Source organism: Ailuropoda melanoleuca, chromosome 13 (genome assembly GCF_002007445.2).
Source record: "Ailuropoda melanoleuca isolate Jingjing chromosome 13, ASM200744v2, whole genome shotgun sequence".
NCBI lineage: Eukaryota > Metazoa > Chordata > Mammalia > Carnivora > Ursidae > Ailuropoda > Ailuropoda melanoleuca.
This window is the reverse complement of record NC_048230.1, coordinates 5414820-5432753: the sequence shown is the minus strand read 5'-3', so window position 1 is coordinate 5432753 and position 17934 is coordinate 5414820. Positions and strand designations below refer to the sequence as shown.

The 17934-nt window shown below is 53.4% G+C and overlaps 1 protein-coding gene across 1 annotated transcript in view; it reads right to left on the bottom strand.

Moving 5' to 3' along the window:
- The window catches only part of NOS2 (nitric oxide synthase 2), a 30296-nt gene extending 12847 nt beyond the window's left edge, over window positions 1-17449 (bottom strand). The window contains exons 1-13 of the mRNA XM_034641847.1: window positions 16971-17449; window positions 16053-16175; window positions 14639-14787; window positions 11165-11327; window positions 10303-10394; window positions 9280-9421; window positions 9048-9187; window positions 7544-7718; window positions 7337-7438; window positions 3616-3810; window positions 2580-2662; window positions 2050-2194; window positions 1062-1166 (exon numbers count right to left, since the gene is read on the bottom strand). Coding sequence (XP_034497738.1) covers window positions 1062-1166; window positions 2050-2194; window positions 2580-2662; window positions 3616-3810; window positions 7337-7438; window positions 7544-7718; window positions 9048-9187; window positions 9280-9421; window positions 10303-10394; window positions 11165-11327; window positions 14639-14787; window positions 16053-16175; window positions 16971-17078 — 1722 coding nt within the window. The 5' untranslated portion in view covers window positions 17079-17449. The remainder of the gene's footprint in view (window positions 1-1061; window positions 1167-2049; window positions 2195-2579; window positions 2663-3615; window positions 3811-7336; window positions 7439-7543; window positions 7719-9047; window positions 9188-9279; window positions 9422-10302; window positions 10395-11164; window positions 11328-14638; window positions 14788-16052; window positions 16176-16970) is intronic.
- Between the last annotated feature and the right edge of the window lie 485 nt (window positions 17450-17934).

Sequence of the window (17934 nt, the reverse complement as noted above, 5' to 3'; positions counted from 1 at the left end):
GCCACATCTGGCAGAAGAAGGCTCAAGGTCCACAAATGAAAGTTGGTTTATGTGTGGGGCCAGTTGGCTGGAGCTCAGGGACAAGTTGAGCCTTAGGAAGTCATGTGGGCCTGACCCTTGGTGTAGCCCAGCTCCGGCAGAGAGGGGGCCTGGCATCTCCAGAGGGTCTTCTATCTACTGGGGCATGAGCCTCTCTTCCTGTTTGAACCTGATAACAATGACGACTGGTCCCGTGCTCTAAGGTAACCCTGATTTCCAAGGAACTCAAGATAATTTTAGGTGGAATGTGACCCCACAGAAATAGTGTTAAATCACATGGTAAGAAAGCATTCTCTTTTCTGTAATTTTTTTTAAAGGTTTTATTTATTTATTCGACAGAGAGAGAGACAGCCAGCGAGAGAGGGAACACAAGCAGGGGGAGTGGGAGAGGAAGAAGCAGGCTCATAGCAGAAGAGCCTGATGTGGGACTAGATCCCGTAACGCCGGGATCACGCCCTGAGCCGAAGGCAAACGCTTAACCGCTGTGCCACCCAGGCGCCCCTCTTTTCTGTAATTTTTAAAAAAGTTATTCCTGTTTCTATTATTATGTTTGTCTTTACGAAAACTAGGGAGAGTCTCAGCTTGGAACTACTGGAGCCCGAAGACCTCTAATACTTGCCTGTTACTCATTTTTTTTTAAAAAAAAAAAAGCAAGCCATGGTCAGGCAATAGTATCTAGCAAAAAGTCAAGAACTTTGTTTGGCTTTCATGGGATTTATTTCTTGCTGGCTTTTCATTTGTGGGAGTGATTTAAAATTTCCTTTACATGTGAATTTTTGAGTTTAAAAAGGTGGGTCAATTTACTTAAAAATATAAAGTCTGTGCTAGGAAGGCGGTCACATACATATGGCGATCATTACAGAGACGGCAGGCAAACGCTGGCGCTGGGGCACCCAGAGTGGTCTGAGCACTCACTTCCAAATGTCCTCCATAGGACATGCTGGATTGCCCGGATCCTTTCCTTGGCCCCCTCGGGCCCTGGCACCCTCCCCCCCAAGAACACTAGGACCCGAACCACCCACCTCTCCGTTGCCGGGGGAGTCTCCATTCCCAAACGTGCTGGTCACCACCAGGAGCAGCTGCTCGTCCTCCAGATGGCGCAGCCTATACTTGTCCATGCAGAGAACCTGCAGGGCCCCAGGGTGGACATCAGCCCCCCATGCCGTCCCCAGACACCCTGTGGTTCCCTTCCCCCACCCCGGCCAGGAACCCCCTCATCAACGGGTTCCCCTGGCCCCGCCCACACCCAGCACAGGCGGGGCCCAGAAGCAGGTGCCCCACGGATCCCTGTCCAGTAAACCCACATGAACACTTCACTCCCCACACTCCTGCCCCAAGCCAGCCCCACCGCCAACACTTCCACAAGCCCCGGGGAGGGGGGGGCTCGCCTCCAAAACAACGGCAGGGCCCAAATCGGAACACCTCCCCTGCTGTTTTGAATTCTGAGCGTGTGGATGTATTTTCCACAAAAATGAGATAAGTGGGTTACAAAAATGATGATCCTTTAACGCCTCAGGAACCCAACGGCTTTGCCTGAAGCTAATCTCAGGTGACATGTGTCGCCGCCTCCCTGTTCGACCCACACCCACGGGACATCTCCAGGGAGATCTCCAGCGAAGGATAAACTCCAACACTGATGGAAGGCATGAGTCACCCTCTGGGGTTTTGTTTTATTTCCTACTCATCCATTGCCCCCTTCACATTTAGCACTGTGCCCGGTACAGAAGGTGTTGAGTAAATGGGAATAAAATTCACCTATGGGAGCACATGGATATTGGGACGTGGGTTAGGACAGTGTTTCTCAAACTGTGTTCCCTGGAACACCATGGAACACTTACGTACTATGTAACTTTGGGAATCCCTGGATACACATCTGTCCTTCTGTCACAGATTTACAATCAGATATCCAAGGCTCTGGGACATTCAGGAGCATGGCAATCATTTTAACTTTTGCCAACTTGTCTGTATCCAGGCAGAGGAAAAAGGCCCGTGTCCAGCTGAGCTGGCTACCTTGGGGTTGAAGGCGCAGCTGAACAAGGCCCCCAGGTCCCGGGCCAGCGTTTCTGACTTTCCTGTCTCCGTCGCAAAGAGGATTGTGGCTCTGACTCGGGAAGCCATGGTCTTGTGCATCAGCATGGAGGAGAAGAGCACAGCTCTGTGTGGATAGACAGACAGACACTGTGCTGACTCTGCCTTCCAGAGGTACACGGGGGGCCCGAGAGAACGGGAGGTGGACGGTGTTTAAAGCATGGCAGGATGAGGGAAAGGAACACACATTTCTTGCCAGCTATTGACCCTGACCCATGGCCTTTCTCCTCCCTTCACCTGCTCGACCCACTGCTCAGCCCCAGGGGGAGATGGAAGACAGGGAAGGTTGGGCTAATGGTGGCAGGTGATGCCCCTTGGCGTCTAGACCCCTGCGAGCCAACCTCCATAGAGATCATCCTGTCTCTTTTTTCCCTGCCCGTCGAGGCCGAGAAGTGCAGCCGCCTGGAAGGAAAGGCTGCAGTTCAGCCTCAGGACCGGCCGCTCGCACTTACTTCACCAAGACTTTGAATGGAATCTTTCTTCTCCGGGGTCTCCGCTTCTCATCCTGCCAGGTGTGGGTTTTCCAGGCTTCCACCTTCAGAAAAGAAAGCACATGTGAGGGCAGGTGCGCCCTGGCTCGGCTCCAGTGTGGGGATGCGAGGGAGAGAGAGGACCCTTCGTGCCCTTTGTGAGGCAGGGGTCCCCGAATGCCGCACTGGAGAGGACTGGGGCTCTATCTCCCTCCAAGCCGCAGCTCCAGTGGCCAGCTTACAGCCTGCACATGCAGGGGGGAGGGTCCACTGGCTTATTCTCCATTAGTGTCCCCCCAGAAGGAAGAGCCCCACTTCACTTTGTCTTTAGCGTCTAATCACTAGGCAGGTCACATGATGCCGAGGCCAAACCGGGCACCTCCTTTAAGAGGAAAAGGAGGTGCAACCACAACGATACTAACGTCCCCAGCAATCAGTCACCCTGATCTGCTATTAGCATCTGAAAGTAAGGAAGCTCTTCCCCAAATCAAATCAAAGTCTTTTTTCAGACAAAACGAACTGGTTTCAACAGGTGACGGTGATAGAGTGAGTCGGGGTTGGGCGCCAGTGCGTGAGATCCACACGACCTCCTAGCAGAGCTAATACCTGTCGCTTTTAGAGATGAGAGCAGCGGGGCTCCCGTGGGTGAAAAGGCCCACCCAAGATCCCACAGCTAGAAGGCGGCAGAGGCGCCCGCAGGCGTGTCTGACCGGGAGTCAAGCTCTTCACCATCGCGGGCCCTGACCATTTACAGGTGGGGGAAATGGTGGTCAGCCTCAGAAACAGAAGCCCCAGCAGAGCAGATGGTAGAATAGAAGGTCTTTCCTGAAGTCTCACTCTCTGCGGGAACGGACAAACGCTGCTCAGCGTCCGTGAGCGCAGCCTGAAAAGCAGGGGTCTCTGTGCCCCTGACCCTCCCTGTGGGTCCTGCACGAGTGAGCACGCACGCACATGCATGCACACCCTCTTTCCACCCCTGAGCTCCCAAGACAGAGAGGAGAGGAAAGCCCTCCCTTACCTGGTAGTAGTAGAAAGGGGACAGCACATAGTTTAACATCTCCTGGTGGAACACAGGAGTGATGCTCCCAGAAATCGGGGGGACCAGCCAAATCCAGTCGGCCGGGCAGCCCCCGCGGGAGCGGTACTCCTTCTGCATGTGCTTCATGAATGACTCTGCGGCTGAGTGGTGGTCCATGATGCTCACATTCTGCTTCTGAATTAGAAGGAGGCAAAGAGGGGGGGTTGAGGCGAGGGATGGGGGAGTCAGGAGTGTGGTCTGTCGGCTGTGGGGCTCCCAAGATGGACCGCGGAAAGGCCAGGCAATCACTAAAATGGGACAGCCATTGCCCCGGCCACCTCCTTGCTGCTAAAAGTAAATACTCAAGTAGAAGGCACTTTCTTTTCTTTTTTTTTTTTAAGATTTTATTTTTTATTTATTTATTCGACAGAGATAGAGACAGCCAGCGAGAGAGGGAACACAAGCAGGGAGAGTGGGAGAGGAAAGCAGGCTCATAGCAGAGGAGCCTGACGTGGGGCTCGATCCCATAATGCCGGGATCACGCCCGGAGCCGAAGGCAGACGCTTAACCGCTGTGCCACCCAGGCGCCCCAGAAGGCACTTTCGGAGCCTCCAGAGGAGCCCCAGAAATCATCATAGCCATGGTGAGCCCACGGGGCACCTGGCAGGCCCCACCTCGGCCCCTTAGGGGCAGTGTCAGCTTCTCATGCCACACCTACAAGTCTCCCCCAGCTCCCAACGAATGGCTCCCCCTGGATGCTGATAAATCCAACCCCAGAGCCTTCTTGCCACTTGTTAGTAGAGAGTTCCAGGAGTCACTTCTCCGAGAATGTGGCTCTCTCGGCCAAGAAGGAACTAGACATCTCTGGAGAGGACTGAGTGTTGGGGGGGAACCGTAGCGTACGGAAGACAAGTCACCACAATGTCCCACATCCGAAAATTAGAAGCCAAGGGGTCTGAGCCTTCCTGGAATGAGCCAACAGAGGCAGCCACACCCCTCACTGCCTGGGGCATCTCATCCAGTCCAGAGACATTTGTTTCATGTCATGATTCACACCGTGGCCTCTTATCCGCCTTGGGACCTTGAGCTATTAGCTGCTGAGCCTCACTGAGCCTGGACGTCCTCATCTGGAAGATGGGGGTAAGAAGAGTTTCTACAGCATGAGGCTGCTGAAGGGCTGCAGTAAGTTAATGTAACTAAAGCAAGAACGTGCACAACAAGCGTGAGCCGCCATCCTTGCTTCTACCTGCCAGGCAGTGCAGCAGGCACGGGCACAACAGAGGGGAACATGGGGCCCCTTTTCTGCATTAGATTATATCCTAAGGGGGGGAGGCGGAGGAAGCTGGCCATCCACCTGGTCTGCTGCGAGATATAACAGAGGAGAGCGCAGGGGCCACTGGGGGACAGACAGGGCTGAGCTCAGACACAGGCCTGGAGGAGAAGGAAGGGATTCCAGAAGCTGCTTCTAAGTGGAGGCAAGTCTTTTTTTGTTGTTAAGATTTTATTTATTTATTTGACAGAGAGAGAGAAAGGGCACAAGCGGGGAGAGCGGCATGCAGAGGGAGAGGGAGAAGCAGGCTCCCCACTGAGCAGGGATCCCAATGTGGGACTCGATCCCAGGACCCTGGAATCATGACCCGAGCCGAAGGCAGACACTTAACCAACTGAGCCACCCAGGCGCCCCATAAGCAGAAGCAAGTCCTAAGAGATGGGCACGAGTTAGGCAGGGCACGGGCATTGCTGGAGGAGGACGCTGCCCGAGTCACGGCCAGAGGCATGAGAGGAGCCCGCTGATGGAGGGCTCAGCAGGTCTCTGCAGTCTTACCCGTGTGCCAGCGGCCCCCCCGTGCTAGACCGGCTGTAAGCTCAGAGGCTGATGATGTAATAATTAATAATAAGACCAATAAAATTAAGGCCCACTGAAGGTTCGCTAGGGGTCGGCCAGCACGGCCAAGCGTTCTGCATACATTTTCACTGAATTCTTACAATAACCTAGTTAGGGAGGTCCTCCTATTTATTCCCGTTTTTACAGATGAGGACGTTTTCCCTGAAGGAGGGGGATGAGGAAGTGCCGGAGACTCTAGCAGTGCGGGGTGTGGTCAGCCACGAGCAGAACACAGCTGAAGACCAGCAGATTTTCCGGGACATATCTGCACCCTGCAGTGACGGGGCTGGTGCACAGAGGCCCTAGGAGTCAGGATGTGCGGTCCACGGGTGTGGGGTCCTTCTGAGATGGGCCAGCCCCAGGGGGCTCTTCCTGTCCCCCCTCAGTGCCCCCCTCCCCCCGCCCTCCAAGAACATCAAGCAAAGCTTGACCTGTCTATGGGGTGACCAGCCCTGGGAAACTGTGATTGTAAATATTTACTGGATGTTTAATGTCAACTCCCCGCTCCACTCCGCAAGGAAAGGAGTTTTGTCTACTTTGTTCACCACTCATATCCTTGGCCAAGCCTAGTGCCCAGCACACGCAAAATGTTCACTCTATTTTGCTGAATGAATAAAGGACTGTCTTCCTAGTGGTCGGGCTTCCAAGGCACCTGCTAGCTTTGGGGAGACAGTTTTAGCCTCTAAAGTACTATCTACACGCATCCTCTGCCCCCTTCCCAAAAGGAAGGGGAGCATTCATATGAGTAAGAGCAGTGGACAGACCAGAAGGCTCAGTCCCACCCAAGCACTAACCCGGGTGTGGGCCCGCAGGGTGGGTACATTCGCCCAGAGGAGGGAAGCGAGAGCAGCCCCTGCTCATGTGGACATGGGCTCTCATTCATTCATTCAGTACATATTTTTTCCAGTACCTCCGATAGCCATTCTTCTACCCTCTAGAGACAGAGTAGTGAACAAAAGGGACAGGCCCAGCCCTAACAGAAAGACAGGAAGTAGATATACTACGTAATGTCAGGAGCTAGTACGAGTAATGAAGAAAAATAAAGACAGAGTTGAAGAAGAGAGAGCGATGGGATGGGGGTGGGTAAGGGTGCCGTCTTTCACGGTGTGGTCAGGAAGAGCGACTCTAAGGAGGCAACAACAGAGACCTGGATGAAGGGAAGTAGGGGGTCATGGGATGATTTGTGGGAAGGGTGTTCTAGGCAGAGGAGAAGAGCAAGTGCAAAGGCCCTGAGATGGCAACTATCTTGGTGAGTTTGGAAAACAGCAAGAATTCCAGAGTGACCGGAAGAGTGGTAGAGGACAGAAGTCTGACTGGAGTGGCTGGGGGACTAGGAGATGTATGCGATCTTGCATCGGGTTAGCTGCAAAGGGAAGCAGGAAAACACGGCAGTAGCTGGGGACTTATTGGGTTAGCTGGCCATTTCTTTCTTGGAGATGGGAAACATGACAGCCTATTGGTCACTGCTGAAAATGATCCGGCAGAGAGGAAGACACTGATGAGACAGAAGAAGGGGGGTGGAATTTTCAAGAGTAAAGTCCTTGAGAAACGGAGGGGGAACAGGCTTCAGTGCTCAAGCTCGGGGATGGACCCATCTTGAAAGGTAAGGAGTTGCCTGTTGCTAGAAGCATTCAAGTTTACTCTAGAAGACTCAGTGTGCGGAGGAGGGCTTATCTGTCTACATCCCCAGCGCTGAGTACAAACTAGGTGCTCAATACTGGTGTGATGCATGAAAAAATGGACAACACTGTCAGGGGAGAACCAAGCAAGAGATGAATGGTTGGACCAGATAACCTTCTGACCAGAAAGTCTCCAGACCCACAAAACACGACGTACCTGGAAACTGTGAAGCACAGCGACATTGATCTCAATGACAGCCCGGTCCTTCCAGAGTGAGGCCAGATTGTGCGTTTCCAGGCCCATCCTTCTGCCCACTTCCTGCAGAGGCAGAGTGATGGGGTGAGTTGGTCCTCGGGACTGCCCCCCACCCCGCCCACGACAGACCCACATCTGCAGCCAGCCCTGCCAGACGGGCCCCGTTACCTCCAGAATGTTGTAACGCTGAACGTCACAGAAGTCCCGGACCCCGATCTCCGTGCCCATGTACCAGCCGTTGAAGGGGCACCCCGGGAACTCGAGGCCGCCCACCTCAAGCAGCATGTTGGCCACTGCGGGCAGGGCGTACCACTTCAGCTGGAGCTCACGGAACCACTCGTACCTGGCAGGGAGGCAGAGCCAGTGGTTACTGGGGCCTGCGCTTTTGCCCACCCTCACCCCCCAGCCCCGACAAAAAAGTCTTCAGAAAAAGAGTCAACCAAGAAAACTCCTTCCCAAGCGCTGTTCTCGAAATTCGTCCAAGCTGGAGAGGTGAATGGGGTACAGTAGGCATCATTCATTAATTATGCATTCATTTGCCCGCTCATCCATGCACACGTATGGTAAGCAACATGTATGTGACAGGCACCATGCTAAATGCAGAGAACACAGCATAGGGGTTAAGGACCCCAGTGTCAGAAAGCCCAGGTTCAAGTTCTGCCTTACCGCTTACCAGCTCTGTGGCCTCGGGATATGACTTAGCCTCTCTGAGCCTCAGTAACCCCACCAGTAAAATAGAGATACTAGTACCAAACTCATGGTATTGCTCATTTATAAATTCATTTATTTCAGAAATATTTATAATTGAGCACCTACTATGTGCCAGGTACCCTTCTAGGTGTTAGGGGTATATAGCTGAACAAGAAAGGCAAGATCCCTATTCTCAAGGAGCTTACGGACTAGAGTCTAGACTTTAGACTATAAACAAGTAAACAGATGAACAGAAAAATAACAACAAGGTGATGTGGTAGACAGAGGGAGAGCGGCCGCTCTAGAGTGAGTGTTCAGGAGAGGTTTCTCAGAGGGGATGACGTTCAGGAAATACCTCACTGTCAAGAAGAAATGAATCCTTTAAGTTTCTGAGGAAAAAGCATGTCAGGCAGAAGGAACAGCAAGTGCAAAGGCCCTGAGGTAGGACTGAGTTCAGTGTATGCGAGGGACAAAAAGAAGAGTCCAGCTCAATGCCTGCTACTCAGTGAGTTTCAATATATGGAAATATTTTTGTGATGATGATTGCTGCCCAGAGCAGGGGCTGAACTAGAGGAGCTCCAGAAGTCCCTATGGCCCTATACCTGCACCACAGTCAGAAGAGGGGTTGCTGAGAAAGTTGGCAGGAAGACAAGGGGACTGGACTGCTCAGTGTGAGAACGTTAGAGGCTTTTGAGGGTTTCTCTCCCAAGGTCACTGCTTTCCAAGTTCCTAGGGCCCCATCTGTCTAAGCCTCTGCTTCCCCCTCATCATCAACATATCCTCCTAAGTCTGAGGCCCGAGACCCAAGTCTGGGGTTGCCGCACAAGTGTCAAGAAGGCAAGCCTTGAGAGCCAGCCCTTCTGGACACTGCCTGCTGCTGGCTGGGCTTTGGGGGCAAGGAGGGGCCTGAGGACTGAGCTCTCCCCAAGGCAGGGATGGAGCGTGCATGTTAACACACATCCCCGCACCCCTGCCTGCTTACTTGGGATGTTCCATGGGCACCTCGAGCACAAGGTCAGGTGGGATTTCAAAGAACTCCGGGTCTTGGCCATCCGCCTGCAGCACCAGGGGCACCACATCGAAGCGACCGTACTTGGGCTTCCAGCCCAGGTCGATGCACAGCTGGGGGCAAGAGGGGCCCAAATGAGTCTCCGGACCCAGGCCCCTGACCCCTCTGGCTCCACTCTGTCAGCCAGCACGGCTGTATCCCGTACCTGGGTGAACTCCACGCTGGCGGGGTCCCCCAGGATGGTGCCGTCAGGCATCTGGTAGCCGGCATACCGAATGAGCTGAGCGTTCCAGACCCGGAAGTCATGCTTCCCATCGCTCCGCTGGGGGAACACGGTGATGGCCGATCTTCCCCAAGACAAGGACAGTGCCATGTACTCCTCGGCTTCGGTGGGGGCTCCCAGCCAGCCTCCCCCAGTCCCCCTCTGCCTTCTGTCTTCCCACTCCCTCACCCTCTGCATCTGAGCTAGGTGAACCGAACTCCTACAGCAACACCACACAACACGCCAGGCTCTCACTGGCCTCAGTGTAACCTGCCCCCCTCCCTGACATACCCTCTTTCTCTTTCATCTCCTTCGGGGGCCTCCCCTTCCTTCAAGACAAATTCAGGGGCCACCCCCCTCCAGGATAGTCTCCATCCCTCCGGTAGGGTTAGCTGTCCCAGCCTTTTCCCTCACTGCACCTTTCTCTCATGCAGTCCAGTTAGCGGATGCCTGTCTAGTGCCAGGCATAGGTTCACAGTGGACTGGAGCAGGGTCCTAGGTCTTAGTCACCTCTGCATTGCCCCCACCCCACTGCCATGCCTAGTCATGGGCTGGGTCCCCATTATATGGGCGCTGACTATTTGCTGAACAGAAGAATGAATGAACGACTGAATGGGCTGTTCAGTCCTATCAGCCTTGACCTCTTAGGTGGTGGGTAGGAGAAGGTAAGGTTGTGGGGGCGGGTACTGATGAGCAGTGACTCTCCCGGTTCTAAGAAGAATGACACACTGGAGCCTTGAGCTGCAAAACCAACCTCTCCTCCCTTCTAAAAGGTGGGGAGCCTGACCTTAAGCAATGAAGACATTGCTTCTTTAAGATCTCCCAGGAAGACGCCTGTGTCTTCCTCCTTTCTCTTTCTCCCCGGCTTCTCCTGGAGAAGCTTCCCCTAAACCCATCTGCATTCTTTGGCTCAGACTCGGGGGCAGGGTGGGCCCCAGCTGCAGCCCCAGGGAAAGGTGCACTCACCTGATGTTGCCGTTGTTGGTGGCATACCGCAGGTGTCTGCAGATGTGCTCGAACATTTCCTTGGCAGTGGAACAGCTCCGGGCGTCGAAGACCTGCACACAGCCCACCCAGCCCAGACCATCAAGGACCGTGAGGACAGAGGTCCCAGGGTTGATCAGAAGCTGAGTTATGAGGGACTGAGGAAGTGGCCCAAATGCTCTGCACCAACCAAACACCAAGCAGAGGAGAGCGTTCTCTTCTCTTCTCTGCGTCTCCACCTCCTGTCTCAGGGCTGCCCTGTCCAGCCTTTCTCCTGCTCTCCTGGGGGAGCCCAGGCAACCCCTCTCGGAAGACCCTATGAAAACCCAAATCCCAAGAAACTCTGACTTCCGAGCATGTGAATGGGAATTCGCGGAGCCCTCGCCTAGTGCCTCTACCACAGCAGCACATTTTACACGGGGCTCCCATCACATTTCTTTCAGCCTGTGTTGGTTTCACTGGCATTTCTCATCAATTTCCCTGTCCACGCAATTTCCATATTATACAGCAATGAATGATCCCCCGAGGTAAAGCCGCCTAGGAGGCGAGGATAAAGACAGTGTCTCCTAGGTGCCAAGGATTCAAACAGGCCTCTCTCGCGGCACCAGGGTCTCAACTGGTCATTCGGTTTTATGTCTGTGTTTAGTGTGAGAGAACAGACCCGCTAGAAATCCTGTGCTGAAATCAGAGTCTAGACATCCGGGCAGAGCCCTGTGAGCCCCCATCTCACGTTCACGAACATGCAGAGAGAACCGGGGAGTCCCGCCCCGGCTGCTCAGAGCCGTCTGCTCAGAGCCTTCCCGCCTCCCCATTTCCTCCCCTGCCCGGGACTGAGGAAGGCCACCTGAAGGTTGGACCACTGGATTCTTCCGATGCAGCGGGGAGCGTTGCGCCAGGCCTGCTTGGTGGCGAAGATGAGCTCATCCCCCGTCAGCTGATAGGTTCCTGTTGTTTCTATCTCCTTTGTTACCGCTTCCACCCTGGCCAGATGTTCCTCTATTTTTGCCCTGGGTGACAGGAAGACAGCAGGAAGATCAACAACGAGATGGCCTTAGATGGGGACTCATTCAATGCACAGAAGCAGGAACTGAGCTAGGCTACCAGGAGGGCAAGATGTCCTTCACAGAGACCATCCCCCTCCGGGGCCAGCTTCCCAGGTGCAGTACCCTGGCCCGAGCTCAGAAGGACCCCAGGCTTCTTGGCTTAATGCTCTGCTGTTCCTGTCTTGAAATTCTTCAGCATGTTTGAACAGGGAGCCCACATTTTCATCTCTCCGCTAAATCCTGCCAGTGACGTAGCTGGTCCTGATCCTGGGGGCACCCTTGTTTCCAGGTGCTTTTTCTCCAATCACTTCATCTCAGCTTGGCAAGAATCAGCAAGGAGTGCAATCCTCAGACACTCGCAAGACCGAGACGTATCCCAAGTCAAGCCACAACCACGTGCTGCCTTCCAGGCCAACATCCCATGGTCCCGAAATGAGCAGTCCCTCCCATGCCAGCTCCCGTGTACTGAGTACTCTTTCTGAGCCAGGTACTGGGCAAAGCCACTCAGAGTCAGGGTCTCACTGAGTCTGTGAGGGAGGCGTTTTTGCGTCCGTTTTCTGGTCCGGGATATGAAGGCTCTGGCAGGGTACGTACCGGCCCAGGAGCGTAAGTATGACAAAGAACAGGTAGGACTCAGCTTCAGGTGGCCCGGTGCCAGCCCCAGCTCTTCATCTTCCACCCTCCACCCTAGGGGGATTGCCAGCGCAGAGATGTTGAGGGCCTGCCCACGCTTCTCTGAACTGGGATGGGCGCTCAGGGCCCAGCCTGCAGGGCCCCACGGCCTACTCAGGAAGGAGCCCTCCACAGGGTGGCTCGACCTCTCAGGGCCCCCTGGAGGGTGCTGTTTCTCAACCTCCGCCTGCTCAGCCAGGGCTCCCAGGGGAGATTTCTAAACTCTTCCCCCGCACCCCTCCCAGGCTGCAAAAATATCCCCAGGGAGGGGTTCAGTCAGAAAGGCTTTGAAACACACACGCATAGAGCAACCTTGAAATTTCCAATCAACACCAAAGACAAACTGAAATGGCAACAAACAAAACTATTTCAGGAATGAAGTCCTGATTAAGGAGAGTGGACAACTCAGAACAGAATGGCCTTTCTGCGGATGAAGAGTGTCTTGAAAACTCTTTCTTGATTAAAGAAAAAAGCTCAGAGACAAAACACGTGGGGCTCTATCTGCAAGGACACTCCTGGCATACGGACCTGCTGGGTGAGGTTGGGGCTGCCACACTGGGAGCCCTCCCGCCCCACACAGAGCTTCCAGCAGGACTGCCCGTGCTGCGTCCGAGCCCGGAGACCGTAGCAATCACCAGAACACGGATACCCTGAGCTCACTCCCTGGTGTTACTAGGAGACTATGTGGGGAGGATTATTTTTTACATTTTCCCCCAATTCCTTTAGAGTTTTGTATTTTACCACTGTTTTCATACAGTCGCATTTCGGAGGCATTACAGATGGTTTGATGCCTATCAGTGCTGAAAAAGAGAGTGCAGCTTTTGGCATTGGTGAATGGATCTGAACAGAACATTCAGCAAGTTACAGTTTCTAACTGTACAATCCTTCGTTCGCTAAAGACTGAACCCTCCAGCCGTCTGCAACTCTGGCTGCTAGTGTGACCGTGGGGATGGACTGCCATTTGTCACTCACATCCTCCAGGACCTCTTGACGGGTTCAAGGTATGGACTTGGGACCGAGAAAGGACATTCCCTCTGTGGGAAACAAGTGGGTCTGAAGAGCCACTGGTTGCTTCCAGGGGCTAACACCCACCCAATGCCTTCCAAACGCCAGCAGGACTTTCCAGGTCCAGCATGAAGCTGGAACCTTCGAGGTCAAAGAGCTGGATGCTAGAACACAGGTTAAAAGCAGGAGCTCTAGTGCCAAACTGCTTGGGTTCAAATCCCAGCTGTGGGGCTCCCAAATGTCTGACTTGGAGCAAATTATTTCATCCGTGGGCTTCAGTTCCTATAAAATGATGAGTTCCTACAGTTTGTAAAATGGGGAGGATCGTAATGATACTCCTGTCATGGAGTTGTGCTGAGCACACACTTAGCACCCACTGAATGTTAGTGTTGATACAGTGGCCCAGTGAGGCCCATCAGGAGAATTCCTAGACCCTGGAAGGCTCATTAGTCATCAGCAGAGCTGCCAGCCCACGGACCCTGAACCTCCCAGCCACAAAGCACCCTACAGGGGTCGTGGGTAGACGGCACACACGGCAGCCAACCCCCAACAGGTTACTCAACCCAGCTTTATGTGAGAGTCACCGGAGGAGCGTTTAGAGACCACAGAGCTCTGCCCCCTCCACACTTCCTGAGATCCCGACGCCCTTGGCCCAGGGTACCCCGGCATCACATTTTGCAAAGTCCCCAGGAGACTGTACCCGCAGCCAGGGCTGCAATCGGCGGCCCTGGCAGATAAGGGCCCTTTGCATAGACTCAAAGCCCTTTCCCACTCGGACATCGCAGGGTCATAGTAGAGGGGACGTGGTGTCACCAGGAACCACTCTTTCTGCCATGGGGGTGCCAGGTGCACTTCTGCAATTTACTTCGTGCAGCGAAGAGCTGCGTGGCCGACACCATAAAGGCCACACTCCCCTCCCAGCCCGTAAAACAGCAAGTCCATTCCCTCAGCCATTCTGTCTTACAATCCCTTTGTGTATTTTTATTTTAAAGTTATAAATGGGCTTACATTAATAATCATATATTTTATGAAACCCAGGAATACAGGACCTCACAGAGTTCAGTGCAAAGAGCACGACCTGCCCTCTCCCAGTCAGGCGGCACGGATTCCAGCTGGGACTGGGCTTCCCTCTTCACACCTGGTGGAGGAGGGTTTGAGCGGGCGGTCCTGAAAGTCCTTTCTCTCCCAAACATGTCATAATAAAAGGGTGCATATCAGCTCATTGTCAAGGTTACTCGGTGCCAAGACGCTGCTCTAAGCCGGGTTCTATTCTCAGCCCATTTTTACAGATGAGGAAGCTGACCGGCAGAGAGGGTGAGCAGATGCCCCAAGGACACAGGGCTGGTTACTGGCGTCGCCAGGATTCAAAGTCCAACAGCTACAGTCCTGACGCACACTTCTAACCACTACTACGATGCCTCTTTTGCTTGCGATTATGAGAACCTATTCTGGGGTCTTTCCCCTTGGAAAACTGTGCTTGAGCCCTGACTCCACTGTGAATCTGGGAAGGGAAAGGGCCTGGGGTCAGAGGGTAAAGACGGCACACAGGAGAGCTTGGGGAAAGGGGGCCGCAGCGATCCAGCCCAAGTGAGACTTACTCTTTGAAGGAACCATAATATTGGTTGACAAATTCAATAGCTTGAGGCAGAAGCTCGTCTGGGGGGGTAGGCTTGTCCCTGGGTCCTCTGGTCAAACTTTTGGAGTTCATGATGGCTCCCAGACAAGACTTGGACTTGCAAGCGAGATCCTGGGAAGAGAGAGGCAGGTGGTGAGGGAGCTGCTTGGCCCCTCAGGAAAGTGTTGACAGGGGTTCTCCTTCCAGGCCAGCTCTCCTGGCCACCTCCTTCCACTCCCGCTGCTCCAGCTTCCTGATGCCCCTCTCCACCCTTGTGGCACCTCTTCCTTGGGGTCCACTAAGCTTTCTCACCACCCACATCTCCTTTTCTCTACTGGCTGACCCAAGTGGGTGTGAGCTGGGGTTATTCCCAGCACCTTGGGCTCGGTCTCTACTCCCCGGACAGACTCAGACCCAGGGCCAAGTCAACAGCTCGATCCCTGGGAATATCTCAACTACTTTCTCGTTTAAAGAGGCTGATGTGGCTCCTGGGAACACACTTTCAGTATTCAGCCAAAATGAACCAAAAGGAGACAATATAAATCCTAAAGTCAGAGAATGGCACAGAAAAAACGCTGGAAGGAAGTACACCCAAATGTTAACTGTGGTAATTTCTGGAAGGTATGGGAAATCCTTCTGCTTTCATGGTCTTGAAATTTTCAGTTCCTTTCTACTTCACACTCAGAATGCATTCTCTAGTTAGAATAAGACACTTAGGAGAAGGAGCCTTGAAGGACACTTACTCCAACTACCTACTGGCTGTTTGAACTCCTCTCTAATCTCCCTACCAAATAGCACTTGAATCCTTCCAGTGACAGGGAGCTCACTATCTCCTGATGTAGCTCAGTCCAGCTTTGGGCAGTTCTGTTAGAAAATTCTCTCTGGGGGTGCCTGGGTGGCTCAGTCAGTTAAGCATCTGCCTTCAGCTCAGGTCATGATCCCAGGGTCCTGGGATCGAGCCCTGCGTGGGGCTCCGTGTCAATGGGGCGTCTGTTTCTCCCTCTCCCTCTGCTGCTCCCCCTGCATGTGCACTTGCACGCTCTCTCTCTCTCTCTGTCAAATAAATATATAAAATCTTAAAGAAAAAAAAAAGAAAGAAAAAGAAAAAAAAAATTCTCCCTCTTACTATGCTGTCTCTCTAAAAGAGACGGAATTTCTTCCTGTAATCCTTTATCCCATCTCCTGGACCATCCAGCATCCATCAGGGGACTGCCAGGGGGCTTGGCATCGTCTGTGTCCTTCTGTCATCTGTGTGGACCACAGGCCTCTGTTCCAAGCACACAGTGCCCAGCAGATAATTGCTTTGCCCGGGGGATATCCATGTGCTGTACTAAAGGTCCAAATGGCTTCCCCAGCTTGGGACAAAGGTGGTTCACCCTGAGCCCCAGACTTCTCACCCCTTTGGCCTTATGGTGAAGTGTGTCTTGGAAGATCATCCCACTGCCCCAGTTTTTGATCCTCACATGCCGCGGGCAGGCCGATGGGGGTGCATCCAGCTTGATCAGGGATTCTGGAGACGTCTAAGAGGGGGAAAACACCAAGGATTTACGAATGCCTCCACCTAGGGCCCCACATGTCTCCCCTGGGCCCTACTTTGGCGTGGGGTGGGGGCTATGGGCGGAGAGCCAGGTCAGGATGTGGGTCTGGATCCCTCCTCCTTTCCTGGCAGCCTGGCCACCTGGGCCAGTGCCTGCTAAGAGCTCCAGGTGCCTGGGCCACGGGCCAGGCTTCTCTCCTCACTCAAGACCCTGCCAAATGCTCCCTCAGTGGAATTGCAACAAGAGGGACTGAGGTTAGACGCAAGGGAGACTACTGTCACAGCCAGTACTGCAGAGAACAGAAATGAGGACAAGGGAGACTATACCACTGCCTTCCCTGGAGTTATTTAAGAATATGGAAACCATCTTCTCTCCCACCTCCCACCCATTTCTCTGCCCACCTCTCTGGAACACTGAGGTCCAAAGCTCTTAGGAAAGACAGAACCTGTGGGCTAGAGGCTGGGGGCTGGGACTGGGGCTCAGCTGCTGAGTCTGGGATTACATTGTGGTGTCCCACCCTTGGTTCCATGAATGGCCGCCTTTCATCTGTGCCTGTCGGCCCTCACCGGCAAGCCATCCAGGGGCCATAGCACCATGGGGGCCACTACTCCTGCTCACCATGGATCATCCCATTCTCCCAAGGCCCTTCCTCATCCCTACCTGTGCCTCTGGGGGTCCCCACTCACTGCCCAGACCCCAGCCTCCACCAGGCTGCTCAGCCTGCATCTGCCTGGGCGAGGGAGGAAGGGGCTTCCCACACCCATGTGACTCACTGACCTTTACTGTCCCCGTGAGGGACTGGGGGGACTCATTCCGGTGCTTGCCGAGGCTGTGACACTTGGGGTCATCCTGTGTCACTAGACTGTAAAAGGAAACAGCCAGCATGAGATAGAGTATCTGAGGGCAGAGAGGGATCTTGGAGCCCCTCTCCCCCCGCCTCCCCAACAAGCCCTCATTTGACGGATGGGGGAACTGAGTGGGAGTGAATCTCACAGCTGCCAGTCAAGGAGGATGTGTGCATGTAGTGGGGGAGGCAGCCGGGCAGACCCAATCTCTCCACCATCATCACCCTCCCTCCTCCTCCTCTTCTCTTGCCTTCCCCCTACAAAGCGGGGAGCTAAGCCAAAGCTAGCTGCCCAAATGGTGACCCACAGAAACTCTGGGAAGATACCCCCTCCAAAGCCAAGTACAAATGTGGGATGAGACTGAGTGCCCAGAGAATGGCTCCTTCAACCCCACCCTCCCAGGCCAGCAGCAGTGCCCGCTACCCACTTGTTTGGAGGGACTTGGGCTTTTTTATGTAAAGCCCCTGATTTACCTTGGTTTATTTATTTCTTCTAAATTATTAAAAAAATAAATTGCTATTATTTACAGTAAATGTTAAGCATACACCAGTAGAAAGAATGCTGTAATAAATCTCCATGGGCCCTTCCCCCTCACCCCATTCAACCCCACCCAATTGCCAATCTTGTTTGAACTCTACTCTCCTAACATTTGCTATCATTTCAAAGCAAATCTGAAACATCATGTCATTCAGAAATATCTCAGTAAGGATATCTGGAAGTCAAGGACTCTTTTAAAAAATATGTTGCTTATATTTATTTTATCTTATTTTTAAAAGATTTTATTTATTCATTTGACAGAGAGAAAGAGAGACAGCACAAGCAGGGGGAGCAGGGCTCGATCCCAGGACCCTGAGATCATGACCTGAGCCGAAGGCAGACGTTTAACCACCTGAGCC